This window comes from Diceros bicornis, chromosome 7, assembly GCF_020826845.1.
Source record: "Diceros bicornis minor isolate mBicDic1 chromosome 7, mDicBic1.mat.cur, whole genome shotgun sequence".
NCBI classification, from domain to species: Eukaryota; Metazoa; Chordata; class Mammalia; order Perissodactyla; family Rhinocerotidae; genus Diceros; species Diceros bicornis.
Window position 1 is genome coordinate 49,356,297 of NC_080746.1, and position 19,831 is coordinate 49,376,127.

At 45.5% G+C, this 19,831-nt stretch overlaps 1 protein-coding gene across 1 annotated transcript; it reads left to right on the forward strand.

Moving 5' to 3' along the window:
• Window positions 1-4,159: 4,159 nt before the first annotated feature.
• FAM181B (family with sequence similarity 181 member B) lies at window positions 4,160-5,927 on the forward strand. Its single transcript, XM_058544529.1, has one exon. It carries the CDS (start codon window positions 4,205-4,207, stop codon window positions 5,483-5,485), a length of 1,281 nt encoding a protein of 426 aa, XP_058400512.1. The 5' UTR covers window positions 4,160-4,204; the 3' UTR covers window positions 5,486-5,927.
• The last annotated feature ends 13,904 nt before the right edge of the window (window positions 5,928-19,831 follow it).

A 19,831-nucleotide genomic window follows, 5' to 3' on the forward strand; every position in this document is an offset into this window, starting at 1 on the left:
TCCTGCTGCTGTATTTACCCACAAGAAAGGAGGCAGCTCTCAGGTGGGCCTTTGTCTAAGTAATGTCCTGAAATCCAAGTGTAAAAGAACAATATGAAATCTCAATTCTCCCAAACGGTTTGGGGCGAGCTCAGCCCTTGAGCCCCTGGGGGGCTTGGTTCCCAAGGAGACTAATCCCACTTGCTCAGCATTAGGTATCACTGGAGCAAAAGAGCTCTGGTTTGGAGCTCTGCAGAGAGGCCCTTGTGCAGGCTGGAGCTGGGTCCCTCTGCCCTATAGGAAATGAAATGTATTGATGTCAAAGCCACTCAAGGGAGCGTGCTCACTCAGGGTGTGGGAGGAGGGGCTGATGGGCCTGGCAGGAGCTGGCCACTGACTTTGCTGAAACTAATTTCATCCCAGATAGAGCTCTTCCCCAACAGAAAGGAGATCAAGGGGAAAGCAACTGAGACAATGAAGTGGGGTCTACATTTACACTTTAGTTGGATATTGGAAGCTCTAAGGATTTATTTTGGTTTCAGGTATAGAGCTATTTCAAGCAGAAGTTTGGTTGCCTTATTATCTATAGTTTTCCGTAAACACCATTGCTGTCATATGACCGTGCCTCTGCCCAGGCTGTTCCCAGAGATGTTGTTTGTTTGCTTGGCACACTCAAATGCATCATTTAAGTCTTAGCTCAAATGCTACCTGTCTATACAGGTTTCCCCAACTCCTCTGGGCAGACTTGAGGGTCCTATTATCCCATCAACTGTCGTAACTTTAATTTACTTCCACTGAGAAGCATTATATTATATTACAATGCCTTGTTTGCATGTCTGTCTTTCCACAAGAAAGGGTAGGAATCATGGCTCCTTATCTCTGTATCTGTAATACTAGCACAGTGCTGAGCACATTGTTGGTGTCAGTATCTTTCGGTTGAATGAATAAGTGAATGAATGGATATTTTATGTGCAAGAATCAATTTTGTGAATCAGGCTATAGAATTTCTAAGCCATGAATATCTTATATTTGTATCTAGAGCTTTATAGTTGACTTCCACTTCCATTATCTCGTTGATTTTCACTGTAGCCTTATCAAATAGACTCACATTATTATTCCCATTTTATTGATGAGACCATTAGGTCCAGAGGGTTAAGTGACTTTTCTATAGTCAGTTGGATAATAAAAGGGTAGATTGGACTTCAGTCCAATCTATATTACACTGCCTTTTTCTACAACTTGCAAGTATTGCTGTTCTCTGGCATTTGAAATTAGTCACTTACTTTGTTGGGGGAAAGAATAAATGATGCTGATTTTATAGGGTGATGTGCTGGTAAGAAATGGGTGGGGCCTAAGGAATCAAAAACATGGACATTTGTTGAGCCCTATTTTGTGCCAGGAGCTTTCATATTTACCATCTCACAGCAACGTTGAGGAGTTGAGATGATCTCCATTGTACAGATGAAAAGGGTAAGACTCAGAAGTGTCATTTGCCTATTATGTCATGTAATTCTCACAAAGACTCTGAGAACAGTTATCCATTTTTCAGTTGAAGAAACTGAACCCTTAGGAAGATGAACTGACTTGTCCAAGGGCACTCACCTAGCAAATTGCAGGCTTGAATTTGAACCTGGCCTTATCCAACTCCCAATCAACTTTGATGCTTAGAACACCAATGATCTGGAAATGAAGAGGCTTTTACATATGAATCTTTCTTTCTTTTTTTTTTTCCGGTCAGCACAGGAGGGAGTGGTGATGTTAGCTCTCCCTGGGCAGGGGCAGCCCTTTGGAGACTCTGTCCAAGGTACCGCCCCCTCGTATCTCACCTAAGCAACACTACCCCACGCCAGCCCATGCTGTCCTTCTATCCTCTGCCTGCCCAAACCCCACCTACCTCCCAGGTCTGGCCCCATCTTACCATTTCCCAGAGCCTCTTCCAATCCCCAAGCCTGCAGTGCACTCACATAGGCTGTGAGATTGGGGACTTGGGCCAAAGTGAGCTGAAATATGAATCTTTCATATTCCATTATTTTGAATGTGATTATGTTAGGACTTAGCTAACTCTCTGGGGATTAAGAGAGATTTTTCAGAGTAAATATGTCGATTAAATGTATCATCCTATGCAATCTGTGTCCGGGGATTTGTAAGAGCTACTCAGTTGAAAGAAGGTGAAGAAAAGAGTTAGTGCTCTTGGCTTCCAGACCCGGACGCCTGTGGAATGGTCCTGCTGAAAAGGGAAAGGAAAGTGCTGACACCCACATGGGAGGGGTAAGAAATACAGCTCAGTGTCAGGCCCACACAATTTGCTGAGTGCAAACGTCACCAGGAATGAAATTGACAGTCCAATCATGGAGGACAAAATCCTGTGTGTAACTCAACTGAAAGGTACATTATAACAGAGCCAACTTGAATTAAAACAATAAAAAGTTTGTTTCAGCTATGTCAGCTTGGGAAGTGTCCACTTCATCTCCTTTCTAAAAGAAGAGTGTTCATCTGGGCTTTCTTCTTTGGTAAGGCTTGTGTCTTCAGGGTGCTCAAAAATAGTTTTGCTACATTCTGAAAAATAAGGCTTATAGAAAAGAGTGTTGAAAGAGATAGTCTATATCTCCCCCATGCAGAGCTGCACCTAAACTATAATAACTTTTTTAGAGAACACTTATAAACCATAATAACTTATTTAGAGACACACAGTGTCTTCATGTAAGTGATCTCCTTTAATCCTCATCAACACCCTGTGATAGAGAAGACACATAAGGGAACACAGTCCCCTTTTTATGTTTTACAGAAATAAGCACAAATACTTATCACAGGCTATGGAACAGTCAACAGATAAGGATTTTTCACAGGCTATTTCCTTTAAAGATCACAAGTGCCCTGTGAGGTGGGCAACTTGACCCGCATTTAACATGAGTAAGCTAAGGCAGAGAGAGGTGGGAGCGATTGCTCAAAGCCATGTACAGTACTCATCAGAGCAAGGATTTCAACCCACTTCACAGAGCTATTGAGTGGTGAGGCCAAGCCCAGAACCCCAGCCTTTTCTGAGTCACCTTCCACACTCTACCATGTTGCTCATTTTTTCTATCCTAAGAAGATTGCCCAGGTGAAACTGGGTCTAAGTGAACTTCAAGGTGATTCTTGAAATGCAACACAAGTTCCAGAAGGACAATCTAAATGGCATGACAGCTAGGGGAGAGATTCCAATCCATATTTTGTCCTAAACTGCTGAGAGTTTTACACACACCCGGAGCTCTCTCTCAAGCACCAGTTGGCTTTGTCCCAGCGAGTCCTTTCCCCCGGGCCTCCTGCTGTCTATCTACTACTAATAAAAGATGGGCCAGGTGCTGGCTTCAATTTACTATAAGCCAATGGCTGCTTCTAACAATCAAGGGGTAGAAAAAAGAGCACCGGACTTAAGAGTTCTGCAGAAACTCGTGTTAGAATCTTAGGACCAGGGCTAGAGCTTGAAGAGACACTAGTTTCCTTCCCCCATTTTATAGATAACGAAACTGAGGCTAAGAGAGAACACAAGTTTTGTCAAGGGCTTAGGAATGGCTTTGGAGTCAGACGCAACTGAATATGGCCTTGGCCAACCCACTGCAAGTCTCTGAGGTTCAGTTTCTTCATTTGTTGGACTGTGATAATAATACGCCCTTCACAGGGCTATTGTTCAAAGATTAAATGAGGTACTATACGGACAGCGCCTGGCATAAGCAAGCATCCAGTAGCTGCTGGCTATTACTGTCACCAGAGCTGGAACTGAAACCCACGTCTCTGGACTCGTGCCATCTCTTGCCTCAGGGAGAGGCCCCCAGCACCAGGGCGTGGCTGTACCGTAGCTGGAGTCTGAGGACCGGCCATCCCGTCCTCATCTCTTGCCGTTGGAAAGAGCCAAGAGAAACGCTCAGGGCGAAGGGAAACCAAGGGTTAAGGAGATGAGCTTGAGAAAGCCCAGAAAACTAGAAAAGCGACCCCCCACCCGCCCACCCCGCAGCGAGGCTAAGTAAGCCCCTCCCCTCCGCCACCGGGGCGGTCGCCGCGCGCTCTCCCCCCGCCCCTCGCTTACAAGACCTAATGAGCTGCCCCGGGAGGCCGAGCAGCGCGCCCGGCCCGGAGCGAGGAGGCTGCGCCGCGCGCACCGCGCCAGGGCGGGAGCCGGGCCTGGGCCGCGGGCGGGAACGGGCCGGGGTCGCACCGGCCGCGCTGCGGGCCGCCAGGGGCCGCGGCGATGGCGGTGCAGGCGGCGCTCCTCAGCACGCATCCCTTCGTCCCCTTCGGCTTCGGAGGCTCCCCGGACGGGCTGGGGGGCGCCTTCGGGGACCTGGACAAGGGCTGCTGTTTCGAGGACGATGAGACCGGGACGCCGGCGGGCGCTCTGCTGGCGGGCGCCGAGGGCGGGGACGTGCGCGAGGCCACCCGCGACCTGCTCAGCTTCATCGACTCGGCGTCCAGCAACATCAAGCTGGCTTTGGACAAGCCGGGCAAGTCGAAGCGGAAGGTGAACCACCGCAAGTACCTGCAGAAGCAGATCAAGCGCTGCAGCGGCCTCATGGGCGCCGCGCCCGCGGGCCCGCCCTCCCCGGGCGCCGCCGACACGCCCGCCAAGCGGCCGCTCGCCACCCCCAGCGCCCAGACCGTCGCGGTCCCGGCCCACGGCAAGGCGGCCCCCCGGCGGGAGGCGTCGCAGGCCGCGGCGGCCGCCAGCCTGCAGAGCCGGAGCCTGGCCGCGCTCTTCGACTCGCTGCGCCACGTCCCCGGGGGCGCCGCGCCGGCCGGGGGTTCGGTGGCGGCGCCTGCGGCCGGGCTCGGCGGAGCTGGCGCTGGGGGCGCGGGAGGGGACGCGGCCGGCCCCGCGGGGGGTACTGCCGTCCCTGGCGCCAGGAAGGTCCCGCTGCGGGCCCGCAACCTGCCCCCGTCCTTCTTCACCGAGCCGTCCCGGGCGGGCGGCGGCGGGTGCGGCCCGTCGGGGCCCGTCGTGAGCTTGGGCGACCTGGAGAAGGGCGCCGAGGCCGTGGAGTTCTTCGAGCTGCTGGGCCCCGACTACGGCACCGGCACCGAGGCGGGCGTCTTGCTCGCCGCGGAGCCTCTCGATGTGTTCCCCACCGGAGCCGCCGCCCTGCGGGGACCCCCGGAGCTGGAGCCCGGCCTCTTTGAGCCGCCGCCGGGGATGGTGGGGAGCCTCCTGTACCCCGAGCCGTGGAGCGCCCCAGGCTGCCCCCCAACCAAGAAGCCGCCGCTAGCTGCCCCCCGCGGCGGCTTGACCTTGAACGAGCCCTTGCGCCCGCTGTACCCCGCCGCCGCGGACTCTCCGGGCGGCGAGGATGGGCCCGGCCTTTTGGCCTCTTTCGCCCCCTTCTTCTCAGACTGCGCCCTGCCCGCGCCGCCGCCGCCCCATCAGGTGTCCTACGATTACAGCGCGGGCTACGGCCGCACGGCTTACTCCAGCCTCTGGAGACCGGACGGCGTTTGGGAAGGGGCGCCCGGGGAGGAGGGGGCGCACCGGGACTGACTGCGAAGCCCCCTTCCCTCCCACTGGAGACTGCTGTGGGAGCTCCCGCCCCCGGGTCTCTCCTAAGCCTAAAGAACGATGGGAAAATGCACGTGGAGATGACACAGGATTTAAAAAAAATCGATTAATGAAAGAAACTTCAGAAAAAGAGATGAAGAGGAGTTGGGGGTTATCACAGCCTCAAATGTTTTTAAAAAAGAAAAGCCGTTGATAGGTTCTTACTGGAAGAGACGAGCCAAGAAACCAAGACGGTGTTTGGGGAATGGGGAGGGGATGGCGGAACGGGCAAGAGGTGGCTTTTGTAGCCACCTGTCCCTTCTCCAATTTTCCAGCAAAAGGTCAGTGTATTTAGTGTAATTGCCCCTTTCCAACAGTGCGCTGTTCCCTCCCCTTCCGTCCCTTTGAGTGCATTATGAATTAAAGCCTATGTTGAAAAAATGGAGCGGAGGTATGTTATTGATTTGGGCGATTTCTTGGAGGACGGTTTTCCGTGTGGTCTCTGCCTTGTTAGGTGAGAGTGTTGCTGAGGACACGAGGCCAGTGGTCCACTGCTGACCTCCCTCGCACTTGTCCTTCTCTGTCGCCCTTCTTAAGTTTTTTCCTGCTCTCTTCCTTCTTCCATCTCTTTCCACTCAACAGTGCCCTTGCTTACTTTCCTTCTCTTTCTTTCTCTGGGCTCTCATTGCTCTCTCTGATATTTTTTTCTGTCGGCTTTTCTTGCAAATCTCTGATGTAGGAAGCTTAAATCTGGCAAACCTGGGGTCCATTTCTCTCCTTTCCTTTTCGCATTCTTCAACCACTTTGGGAGGGGGAGACTGGGCGAATTAGAACCTCTTGGCATCTAAGTTTCCTTATCTGAGAGGGTGAGGATGACCATATTCCTCTACTTCTCACTTTCTCACAGCTTGTTGGGACCTCAGAGGGGAAATACATAAATGTCTTGAGGCCACTGCAGTGCTTGATTGGTTCTGCAGGAATATATATTTTATATACATATATAAATGTTCTCTACACACGGAAGCTGTTAGGATTGTGAGTCTCATGTTCTTTTTGGGCCCATCTCTTTGCCTGGCGATTGCCCTTTCCCTTACAAGCTGTACACCCTCCCTCCTCTCTCTCTTTCTCCTGCTCCCCTCCCCTTTCCGTTGGTTTCTGTCTCTGTGTTTCTTCACTCCCTACACCCACACTCTCCCCCGGAAGGAAATGGTGAAGAGTGTGAAGTTTCCAAAGGACTATGTCTATTTCCTGAATAGCAGGTTGATGAATGCAATCTGAAGGTGCCCTGGAGAGAGGAGTCTGATCTGTGTCATCTGAGATTTGGGAGATTTGGGAATAAGTCAGAGGAATGTTTGAACCAGGCATGAAGTGGCAGAGAGGACACATGGCATGATGAGGATGGTCGAGGGGCAGAGGAGGAAAGACTGGGTGGGAAGTGAGGAGCTGGAAAGAAAAGAGGGGGCCCTTTGCTTCTCAGACCTGCCAGTGAAAATGCATGAGGAGACCAACACCCAGGAAATAGGAGATGTTGCCTATTGATTAATTACATTGCCAGGGAGAGCTGCCTCTGTTCAAGGCAGCCAAGATAGATGATAAAAATATCTACCTTTGAGAAAGTTGCAACTCCAGTGTTACTGCAAAAGATGTTAAAATTCAGGTTAATGTTGGTACAAAGCAAAAGTGCTGTGATATTTTCAAAAGGAATTTGTGAAAAAAAAATGGGTTATCAAGACATGGCAGATAACTTTAAATACCATCACTAAGTCACTTTCTTCTGAATAAAACCTTTCTTAAGAAAGCACCGCAGGAAATATAGCATTGAGTCTTACTAATGATGAAAAGAACTTTTGTACCTCCAGAAACTTGGTGTCTATTGAATTCCTTTCAAAGTAGTGAAAAGTGATTAATTCCATGGTGTTAGAAGAATATTATTCAACAATTGTTTAATTTATCTAAACTACTTTATGATGAGGACAATCCAGGATAGAATTGCACAGTAGGAAAACATTAATAACCCCGTGACAATTACTAAGGCTGTAGGGTCCCTGCAATGTTTCTTTCTTAATTTCCTCCAGCTTAGTTAAACACAGTCTCTCCCAGTATCTTGCTTGCCATGTCTTTCATTAATACCAGTAATACCAACTCTGCGTGTTTCCATTTGCCAGCACTGAGCTCAGCACCAACACATCGAGCCTCTTAACAGTCCGGCGAAGCAGGTGCTGTTAGTATCCCCGTTTGAGAAGTGAGGCTCAGACAAGTTAAATAACTTGTTGAAAGAAAGTAGTGAATCCAAGATCTAGATCTACAAGTGTCCTAACAAGACCGGCCTGCTATTCATGAGGCTCTGCTGTTCTTGTTACTGTGTATGGTTCCCAGTCCCCGATACATGCGACCAGCAGCGTTTCACAACCTCACCACTATTGACCTTTTGGATGGGATAATTCTTTGTCCCGTGCATAATAGAATGTTTAGCAGCCTCCCTGGCCTCTACCCACTAGATAGCAATAGCACTCCCCTAATTGTGACAATTGAAAGTATCTCTGTTACCACATGTCCCCTGAGGGGCAGAATTGCTGCCAGTTGAGAACCACTGTGCTAGACAAATATAGAAGCAGCATCTGTGGGGTGCCTGGCGCTTTCACATACATGATCTCATTTAGTTCTTACAAAGGCGTGTGCTTGGGTATTGTTATTATCCTGTTATAGGTGAAAAGTGAAAAGGCTGAGGGGAGGGGCTAAATCAATCAATTTAGCTACGTCTTATCTCCGCTAATTTACCAGCCATGGACCAGTTATTTGACTGTATTGAGATACAGTCTTCCCATTGGCAAAATTGGATGGCAGTCTGTCACAAAGAGTTCTTGTGGGGATTTAGCGTAGGGAATGTATAAATGCCCGCAAAAAGGGAAGGGGTAGTTCTTAGTACCAAGCAACCAAGGCTTGGCGTTATGTCAAGGTTCCAAACCACCCTGTTATCCAGGACGCCAAAAATGTGTGCTTGACCACCATGCACCCTCCAAATTGCCCCATCTCTGATTCCTCTTCTCCGCACGTTGCCTTCCAGTCTGAGCACATATGTGTCTGACCAGGCCACCTACCACAGTACAGTAAGAAGTGCCCATTAATAATACTCCTGCTGAGGGCTGAACGCATTCTTGCTTCCCCTCATTTGTCATTCCCTACTGCAGCCTGTTAGAAAGTATTTTTGTCTCTTGTTTAGCCACATAATTGCTTATACAGATTTCTTTTTAAGTGCAACAGTGGTTATTTTTCAAGACTGGAAATGTTATAATGTGCTTGTAATTGTATGACTTTGGACAGGTTGGTGATCCTAGCCTAGTTGGTAATGATAATTACTACACTATATGGTGCATATTCGTGAATATTCATGAATATTGCATATTCTCAGCCTTGTTGCCTGGAATGTGTTTTAGTATCTTCCTGCATCCTCTAAATGGCTGTCCCAAGCCTTTGCTCATCTCCATTTCAAGCCTCCACCCTACCCTTCTGCTCACTCTCATGTCCTGACATTCGGAGAGCATCTGTTGTAATCCCTTCCACTTCTCGTCCTCACTTTCACACATGAGTTTTTCTCTCCAGCAGGCAGAACCTTCTCCTGCCCTTGAGACCCAGCATCCCGCCCCTTCTGCTTCATGAGGACAAGATGCTGCTCCTTTAATTATTCTTAGTCTCCTGTCTCCAGCCTCACCCTCACTTTTCCCTCTCATCCTAGAAATAAACCTTTAGCATGGTTTAAAAAATAAGAAAGAGAGGGAATAAAGATGTGAGAAACTCTCTCAACCCTGTTTCTTTCTCTACAGTTACTCTATCTTCTTATCTTTAGAGTCTAGTCTCTCAGAAAAAGAATCCACACTTTTTGCCTTCACCTCACCTGCTATTTAAACCTTAACTATTTTGAGTCCTAGGGTGACCAACCATCCTAGTTTGCCCAGGACTGTCTCAGTTTTAGCGCTGAAAATTCCATATACCAAGAAACCCCTCAGTCCCAGGCAAGCTGGGACAGTTAGTGACTCCATTTCTGCCCACCATTTCCCCAGAATTGCTGTCGCGAAGCCCCAGTCACCAACCGTGGGGTCTTCAGCCTTCGGCTTTCTTGGCCTCTGTGCTGCATATGACAATTGGGCCCCATCTTCCTAAAACTCTCCTCCTTGGGTTTTTGGAGCCTCATTTTCTTTTGGTTTTCTTCCTAACTTTCTGGATCTACCTTCTTCTTCTCCTTGCTGGAACTCTCATACAGTGGTGTGCCCCTCGGATCCCTTACTTCTGCCCTCTGCTCTTCACACTGCACGCATTCTTTCCAGGTGATGGTGGGTCTTCCCATGGCTTCAGCTAGCAATAACGCACTGATGACCTCCAAATCTATGCCTGTAGCCTCGGCTTCTTTCCTCCGTCCTAGACCCATTTCTTTACCATTTCCCAGATGGCTTCTCCTGGGGGGACCGTAATCTCCTCAAACTTTATGTCCAAAATTGAACACACACACAACCTGAGTAGCCCACAGTCAACCAAACCACAATCTTTCTTGTAGCCTCTCTCATCCTGTCCAAATATTACCAAGACCTATTCTATACTATCTTCTAAGTCAGTATGTTGCAAATATTTTATTCACGACCTTCAGAAAAACTTCATTTTTTTTTTGCATGAGGAAGATTCACAGTGAGCTAACGTCTGTGCCAGTCTTTCTCTATTTTGTATATGGGTCACCACCACAGCATGGCTGGTGATGAGTGGTATAGGTCTGTGCCTGGGAACCAAACCTGGGCTGCTGAAGCAGAGAGCACACCAAACTTATCCACTAGGCCATGGGGCCGGCCCTCCAGAAAAACTTCATTTTCTATTATGTCCCAATACATCATATCCATATTCATATAAATTTATATCCTATACACATACCCATACTTACTAATTTAAATATTATTAGATCATTATCTATATTAATATTTGATGATCCATTTTGATAAATAATTGAATTTTTTTAAACAAAGCCCAGATTCTTGCTAGGAGCTCTATGGTACACTGATATTTTCTATTTCTTAAAAAAATCTGGCTATTATCCATTAAATTGCTTTTGTGACTCACTAATGGGTTGGGCCTGCAGTTTGAAAGGCACTGCTCTAAGCAACTCTTGTGTGTCTCCTCCATCCCTCTGCCAGGGTCACTTCCTTAGTTTGGGCCCTCATCACTCCTCACCTAACCTACTGCAATGATCTCCTGATGACTTCCTTGTCTCTGAACTCAAAATCCTTTAAGCCATCCTCCTCATTGCTCACTGAAGTGATATTTCTGAAAACCAACTTTGATGTTATCCATCTTTTTCTTAAAATCCTTCAGTGGCTCCCTGTCACTTCCAAGTTAAAGTTCAAAGTGCTTAGCTTAAACACGTGACTCCTGCTAGCCTCTCTAGTCTCACCTACCTCTCCCCTAGGGTACCTATATTTCAGGAATTTAGTACTAATTGTAGATAGGTGCTTGAATGCTCCATATCCATGTCACTTTGATGAATTTATTCCTGCTCTACCTGTACCTCTACCCATTTTCTCTGCTTGCTAATTTCTACTAAACCTGTCTTTCTCAGCTTAAGTCTCAATCTCTTTTTTAACCTCCCGGGATCAATTATGCACCTCTACTCTGAAATCATCTGTGATACTCCAAGACCCCAGGCTTATCTTCTTATAGCAGTTAACTACACTGTTATAATAATTGTTATTTCTCTGCCTCCTCTATTGGGGGCAGGTATTAGTCTCCGCATTCTTATCACTTTCTGGAATCTGGCAATAGTAACATGTAATAAACGATTAATGGATGAATTTTATGAGGCTTTAGAGAAGAAAAAGAAACTTCCATTCATCTGCACATTTGAGCTTCACCCCAAACTTGTCAATAGCCCATATAATCATATGCCACTATTTGTTAAGGACCTGCTGTGCAAAGACAGCCTCCTCTCTGTGGAAACCCTAATTGTGGCAGGAATTATGTGTGTGGGAATAACAAACTAGTAATTTTACTAAACCAAAGGGCAGAGTTATTTTGCCTGGAGCAGTGCTTTTTGTGGTAGGCATCAAGGATATTGTGAGATGCTTTCAATCATTTGCTCCACCCATAGAGTGTGACCAAAACTTTCTTCTGTGAGATCAACAATAACTAGAAACCCTATCCTCAATGAGTTTAAAATTGAGTTGGACAGTTAAGACAAAAGATACATGAAATGTTCAGTGTCAATACCAGAGTGAATACACAATACAAGAAAATAATTTGAGAGATGTCACAAAGTACAAATAGTTTAATTGCTAAATAAATGGTATAGGCAGTTTTTTTTTTCACTTTCAAAAGGTTATGTTCTTAGAAACATATTTCAAGTTGAGAAAAATTGTATTTATTTTCCGATAGAATGTGACGGTAGAGAGGGAGGGGGAGAGAGAGAGAGAACAAATATGTGGCTAGATTCCTGGCAAGGGACTCAAGATCCACTTATTACCTATAATAAATGATGTTATGGGTTGAATTGTGTCCCCTCAAGAAGGTATGTTGAAGTCCTAACTCCCAGACCCTCAGAATATGACCTTATTTGGAAATTGGGTCTTTACAGAGGTAATCAAGTTAAAGTGAGGTCACTTAGGGTGGGAGCTAATCCACTATGACCACTGTCATTATAAAAAGGGGAAATTTGGACACAGAGAGACACCACAGAGGGAAGACAGTGTGAAGACATGAAGAGAGAAGACAGCCGTGTGACTGGAGAGATGATCTATAAACTAAGGAGTATCAAGGATTGTCTTCAAACACCAAAAGCTAGAAGAGGCGAGGAAGGATCCTCCTGTAGCACTTCATAGAATATGGCCCTACCGGTACCTTTATTTCAGACCACTAGCCTCCAGAACTGTGAGACCATAAATTTCTGTTGTTTTAAGCTGCCCAGTTTGTGGTACTTTGTTACAGCAAATACTTTGTTACACAGCAACACTGTGTAACACAGCACTGTATTACACATCCTTGGTTATTAGGAAACTAATAAAATAATGAACACCATGACAAGAAAAACTAATCCTATTTATTGTTCCACACAAAATTTTTTGTGTGCTTAAACAAGACCTATGTGACCATACCGCATTTATTTTATTTTGTTTATTTTTATTTTATTTTATATTTTATTTCAGGGAGTACTAGGAAAGGGACTCTGTACAGATATAACAAAACCTCTAGACACTGTCTGCGACACGAAGGAGGGGCTCTCAGCAGCCCAGAATGCTGGACAGTGGGCTGAGCAGTTCAGCTCGTGCCTAGGTTTGGTCAGGATGAGGTGCCTCTGGCAGAGCGCAGAAACCGAATACTTGTTATGCACTCTGAGGCTATTATTGGACCTCATTGTGTCCAGCTCCACTCAGCTGCAAATACTCAGTGTCTGCATCAGTAAGAATCTATCCTGACAGTGCATAGGGAGTCTGCTTCTCACCAAGAGGTGGGTCTAATGGCCACCCTGGTACTCCTTGTGGTGGTGGTGGGGAAGCATCTGTGTGCTCAAGATGGTGCAGCTTTTCCCTTGCCCTCCTTGGTATGTGCTTGGTCTGTATGACGTGGCTTTTGCCCTGTCTCCCACTCAAGTTTGGCTGGGTCTGGAGCTCTACTGGGACACCCGGTCACTTAGCTGGGGCTGGCAACCTTCCCCTTCACTAGAATTTGAGCTTGTGAGCGCAGGCACTGTGTGTGTCCTGTTCATTGTTGTACCTCCAAGGACTATCTGTGTCTGACATACAGGGACTCAAATATTTATCATGTGAACAAATTGCCAGCCCTCCTTGCTATGGGCAAGACTCTGTCCTTCCTTGCTACTAAGTTCTCTGCAAGTTCCAGCCACTGCTTCAAGTAGAATCAAAGATGTCTTGGAATTAGAACGCTGCCTCTCATGTGACTGCCGTTCATGGCATCTAACAACTCTGAGTGTCTCACCTGCCCCTCTCATTCTCTCCTCCCTTTAACACATATCCAAGTCCCACTTGCCTCTAGGACCATGTGACTAAGCTGCTTTCCTGGCCCCCAGCCCTAATCAGTGTCTCAAGCCCTGTTCCAGTTTCTTTGTAACATTTACTCCACAAAAGACTCCACCTTTCATTTCCCAGAAGGAGAATTTTTTGTTAAAGTCAGAAATAGGTGGAATTCTTAAAAACACACGCAATTAACTATATAAGTCATAGTTCTATTTGTCTGGCAACAGTGTAAAAATAACTTTATTTTTCTCAAGGTAGAAAATAGTAATAAAGAAATATCAGTCACGAGGAGTAATGTATGCAAGATGGTAGAATAGGTGGTCCCGGCTTCAGTGCTCTTCACAGAAAGACCAACTAGAAACTACCCACAGACAAGATGCCTTTGTGAAGATTCCAGAACCCAGGAGTGAGGCTGAAGCACGCCCTTGGACCACAAAAACTGAGAAAGACTGTGTTAGAAAGATAAGAGGAGAGGTTTCAGTTTGACCGCATCACCCCTCCCCCAGGCCAGCATAGCACACCACCTAGAGGATCCCCCTGGACCTACAGTGTCTCCCGTGGGAAAAGAGAGCTCAGGGTGGACATCAGTCTTTCCCAGCATTCCAGGGTGCTTCCTAGGAGGCCCACTTTGGTCTTGCCTCATGGGGACTACTGGGTGAATCAGCAGGTCTAGACCAGCAGGGATGAGCTAGAGACTGATGGATCTTGGTGCATTGCATTCCTGCTGGGGGTGGCGCCCCAGCTAAGATCTCAGCCAGGGGTCCTGCCGATCTACAGAGCCAAGCCAATGGCCCCTACTGTCCAGAGAGCTCGATTGGCAGTTCCACCCAGTTTGAATTAACAGCCAACAGGCTGTCCAGGCTGTAGATCCCATCCTACGGCCCCACACCAACAGAGTGGCAAGCCTGCCCAACTGCTGATCATAGCCTCCAGCTCTGTTAAATAAGAGAGCCTGGCCAGAGACCCTGGGCAGCCTCAGAGCCCAGTTTACAGCCTTGCTTGGGCAGGGAGTCAAGCCATGAGCCCTGCTTAACTGCAGAGCACAGTTTGCGGCCTTGTCCAACCAAGGAGCCTGGGCACCAACCCTGCCTGCTCTCAGAGCCTAGGTTGATTGCTCAGCACAGCCTGCAGCCCACCCTATTAAGGAACCTGGATAGCAACCCTGCCCAACAGCACAGCACAGCCAGCAGCCTGTATGGAGTCTAGCCTGTGGCCCTGCCCAGCTATGAGGCACAACTTGTGATCTTGCTTGATTATGTAGTCCAGCAAGCTGCATTTTATGAGGCCAGCATTACCCTGATACCAAAACCAGATAAGGACACTAAAAGGGAAGAAAATTACAGGCCAATTTTCCCGAGAAACATAAATGCAAAAATCCTCAACAAAATATTAGCAAACTGAATTCAACAGTACATTAAAAAGATTATACACTATGATCAAGTGGGATTTATTCCAGAAATGCAAGGATGGTTCAACATATGCAATCAATAAATGTGATACATCACATTAACAAAAAGGATAAAAATCATATGATCATCTTAATAAATGCAGAAAAATCATTTGACAAAATTCAACATCCATTCATGATGAAAACTCTCAACAAACTGGGTATAGAGGGAATGTACCTCAACATAATAAAGGCCATATATGACAAACCCACAGCTAACATCATACTTAATAGTGAAAAGTTGAAAGCTTTTCCTCTATGATCAGGAATAAGACAAGGATGCCCACTCTCATTACTCCTATTCAACATAGTACTGTAAATCCTAGCCAGAGTAATTAGGCAAGAAAAAGAAATAAAAGACATCCAAATTGGAAAAGAAGAAGTAAAATTGTCTCTATGTGCAAATGACATGATCTTCTGTGTAGAAAACCCTAAAGACTCCACCAAAAAACTGTTAGAACTAATAAACAAATTCAATAAATTTGCAGGATGCAACACCAACATACAAAAATCAGACACAGTCCTATACACTAACAATGAACTATCTGAAAAAGAAATAAAGAAAACCATCCCATTTATAATAGCATCAAGAAGAATAAAATACTTAGAAATAAATTTAACCAAGGAAGTGAAAGACCTGTACACTGAAAACTATAAGACTCTAATGAAAGAAATTGAAGAAGGCACAAATAAATGGAAAGCTGTCCTCTATTCATGGATTGGAAGAATCAATATTCTTAAATGTCTATTCTACTCAAAGATTTGACGCAATCTCTATCAAAATTCCAATGGCATTTTTCTCAGAAGTAGAATGAACAATGCTAAAATTTTATGCAACCACAAAAAACCCCAAACAGCCAAAGCAATCTTGAGAAAGAAGAAAGAAGTTGGAGGCATCACACTTCCTGATTTCACACTACATTACAAAGCTATCAAAACAGTATAGTACTGGCATAAGAACAGACATGTGGACCAATGGAATAGAACTGAGAGCCCAGAAATATACCCAGGAATATACTGTCAGCTAATATTTGACAAGGGAGCCAAGAAGAGTTAGTGGGGAAAGGAGAGTCTCTTCAATAAATGGTGTTGGGAAAACTGAATATTCACATGCAAAAGAATGAAGTTGGACTTCTATTTTACACCATTCAAAAAATTAAATTGAAATATATTAAAAACTTAAATGTAACACTTGACATTGTAAAACTCCTAGAAGAAAACATAGGGAAAAATCTCCTTGGCATTGGACTTGGCCATGATTTTTTGGATATGGCACCAGAAGCCCAAAAAACCAAAAGCAAAAATCGACAAGTGGAACTACATCAAATTAAAAAGTTTCTGCATAGGAAAAGAAGCAATCAACAAAATGAAAAGGCAACTATGGAATGAGAGAAAATATTTGAAAACCATACATCTGATAAGGTTGTCTGACACATTCAAGGTCTGATATATCCAAAACATATAAAGAACTCCATAACTCAATAGCAAAAAACCAAATAACTCAATTTAAAATTGGGCAAAGGACTTGAATACACATTTCTCCAGACATATGGATGGCCAACAGGTATATAAAAGGTGCTCAACATCACAAAGCATCAGGGAAATGGAAAGCAAAACTACAGATATCACCTCTCATCCATTAGGATGGCTATTACTACAAAAACAAGAGATAACAAGTGTTGGTGAGGCTGTGGAGAAAAGGAAACCTTTGTGTACTACTGTAAATTGGTACAGTTATTACGGAAAACAAGATAGAGTTTCCTCAAAAAATTAAAAATAGAGCTATCATATGATCCAGTAATCCCACTTCTGGATATAAATCCAAAGGAAATGAAATCACTATCTCGAAGAGATTCTGCATCCCCAAGTTAATTGCAGCATTATTCACAATAGCCAAGACATGGAAACCACCTAAGTGTCCATTGATGGATGAATGGATAAAGAAAATGTGGTATATATATACCATGGAATATTATTCAGCCTTAAAAAAGAAGGAAATTCTGCTATTTTTGACAACGTGGATGAACCTTGAGGGCATTATGCTAATTGAAGTATGTGTGAAAGAGAAGGATGAATACTGCATAATCTCACTTATATGTGGAATCTAAAAAAGTCAAACACATAGAAACAGAGTAGATTGGTTGTTGCCAAGGGGCTGGGGGGTGGGGATAATAGGAAGAAGTTGATCAAAGGGTACAATCTTTCAGTTATAAGATGAATAGTTCTGGGGATCTAACGTACAGCATGGTGACTACAGTTAACAATACTGTACTATATATTTGCTAAGAGAGTAGATCTTAAATGCTCTCACCACCACCATAACAAAAAATGGTAACTATGTGAGGGGATGGATGTGTTAACTAACCTTATTGTGGTAATCATTTTGCAATATATATGCTTATCAAATCATCACATTGTACACCTTAAATTTATGCAATGTTATATGTCAATTATATCTCAGTAAAGGTGAAAAGAAAAAGAAATGTTAGTTAGGCCATCTTATGGAAAGACCTCTCAAGAAATCTACATAATAAATGTGCTAAAGTGCCATTTTCATCATGCCCATGTGGCCAAGGCTTCTGGGTTATGACATGTGAAATCAGAGTGCTCCCAGAATGTGGGTGCAGGGACTTGAAGGCTGTGTAGGATTTGGAGAACTGCTTGAAGAGAGAGGGCTTTTCTGGTGAGGGAAACTGCCCCAGTGAAAGGATTCACTCCATAACATTAATTTAGTTGCTTATTCAAATATCATTTATAAAGCATCTATATTGTGCCCATTGTGTACCACGCATGAAGATGTAGACATAAATATAGCACAGGTCCTAATTTCGAGTAGCCTATAACCTAGTGGGACAGATAGACAACCAACACGTAATGACAGCATGTGTGATGGGTGCTGGAGCTAGGGCATAAATGAGATCCCATGGGAACAAAGGGAAGATCACAGCTCTGCAGGGATGTATCATAGTTGGCTCCAATGAGCTGTATCATCTTTCCTTCATTTCACACATTTTTATTAGGTCCCTACTGAGGGCAAGTACTGTGCTAAGTGGTGGGGATATGATGATGGGAAAGATGGACATAGAAATGTGCAGGCACCCTGCCCCAACAGGGCCTTTGGTAGGCTTCAAGCAACAGAAATAGTGTGCGAGGAAAAGTGCAAGAGAGTGATCATATGCCCTATGGAAAAGAGGGAAGGATATGACAGGCATTTGCAGAACTTTGATGTGGGCCAAGGTTGGCAAATGTGTGGGAGGAACCACTCCTCACTCCTGTAGTCGTGGCAGACCCTGCTAATTCTACAAGGGACTCTTGCGTTCTGAGCCTGAATTTACTTCTGTTTACTACTCTCCGTCCAGGTTAAACCTGTTTTCCATCTGACATTTAGTCATTGCCCCAGAACTGAGCCAATGCTGGAAGACAGACTCACACCATCCAAGTTCACAAGAGATTCCAGTGTATAAAACATTAAGTCCTCTTACTAATACACAGTGAGAGATACAAACAAATCTGTTAATGCCTGACCAGGAGAATCCCTAGTATCTACCTACACAGAAGACATGAACACCAGAACAGCACACAGGGAGCAGGAATGTGGAGCAGGAGAAGTAGTATAACTTGTATGAATGACTCCACAATTTGGGGACAACTATGGCTAGGTTTCTTTTACGTTCAGTTAATTGCTCAAGGACCTACTGCCTATTTGCATAAAGTCCTACTATTTCTCCCCTAGAGTCTTGCTCTCTCCCCAGAGCATGCCAGAAACCTGGAGGCTTATACAGTCCAACAGACATATAGTCCAAAAACGCGACCCAGGCTGGCTTTGCCGTTCAAGTGAGTCTGGCACTGAGGTCTGATAAATCTGCTATTGTCAATGCTTGTCATGCAACTCAGGATCACAGAGTTGCACAGATCATCCCCACTATGGAGCCTGCACAGCCAAGGAGATGAGTGGAAACTAAAATCCAGCCCATGCTTACTCTGGTGCCCCCATGCTGTGCACCCAAGGAAGGGGATGCCTTCTTCTTTTTTAAATTTACACAAAGACACTATGTAGATAGATAGTCACCACTGAAAACTGGACCTACTCAGAAGAACAAACCTGCTGGTACAGCTGTTCTTATTTGTTGAGATCTCATGTGCATTGTGGGAAGACAATCTCCTCCCTGGGAGCCAGGGCCCAGGAGCACCAGATCAGGACTGGTTTTGGAACCATCACCTCAGGGACCTAGCACCACCAATGTTCCCCTTCCTCTCATTCTAGGATTTACTTGGTCATCAGCATTTCCTCTTAAACCCTTTCCATGAACTATGGGTGTTATGGACTGAATGTTTATGTCCCCCCAAAATTCATAAGTTGAAACCTCAATCCCCAGTGTGGTGGTATTTAGAGGTGGGGCCTTTGGGAGGTAATCAGGTCATGAGGGGGGAGCTCCTATGAATGGGATTAGTGCCCTTATATGAAGAGGCCACAGAGCTTGCTCCCTCTCTTTCTGCCATGTGAGGACACAGAAAGAAGACAGCAGTCCGTAAACCAGGAAGAAGGCCCTCACCAAGACCCCAACCATGCTGGCACCCTGATCTCGAACTTTCAGCCTCCGTAACTGTAAGAAACAAAAGTCTGTTGTTTAAGCTCCCCCAGTCTATGGTAATTGTTATAGCAGCCCGAGCTGACAAAGACAATGGGGCTCCTCATTTTTAAGGCTCCCTCAGTGTTCACAGTTTATTTCCTCTTCTTGCCTATCCTAGTCTAGCTGGTAATTCCTACCTTCTGGTAGGGGCCACTGGGCCTGGCTATATTGGTTAGGTGGTCCCGAATCTTGAGGGGCATCTTTGGAGCCACTGGAGTCAGAGTTGAATGTTAATTCCTGCCATTTCCCTTTTAGCTATGTGCCCTTG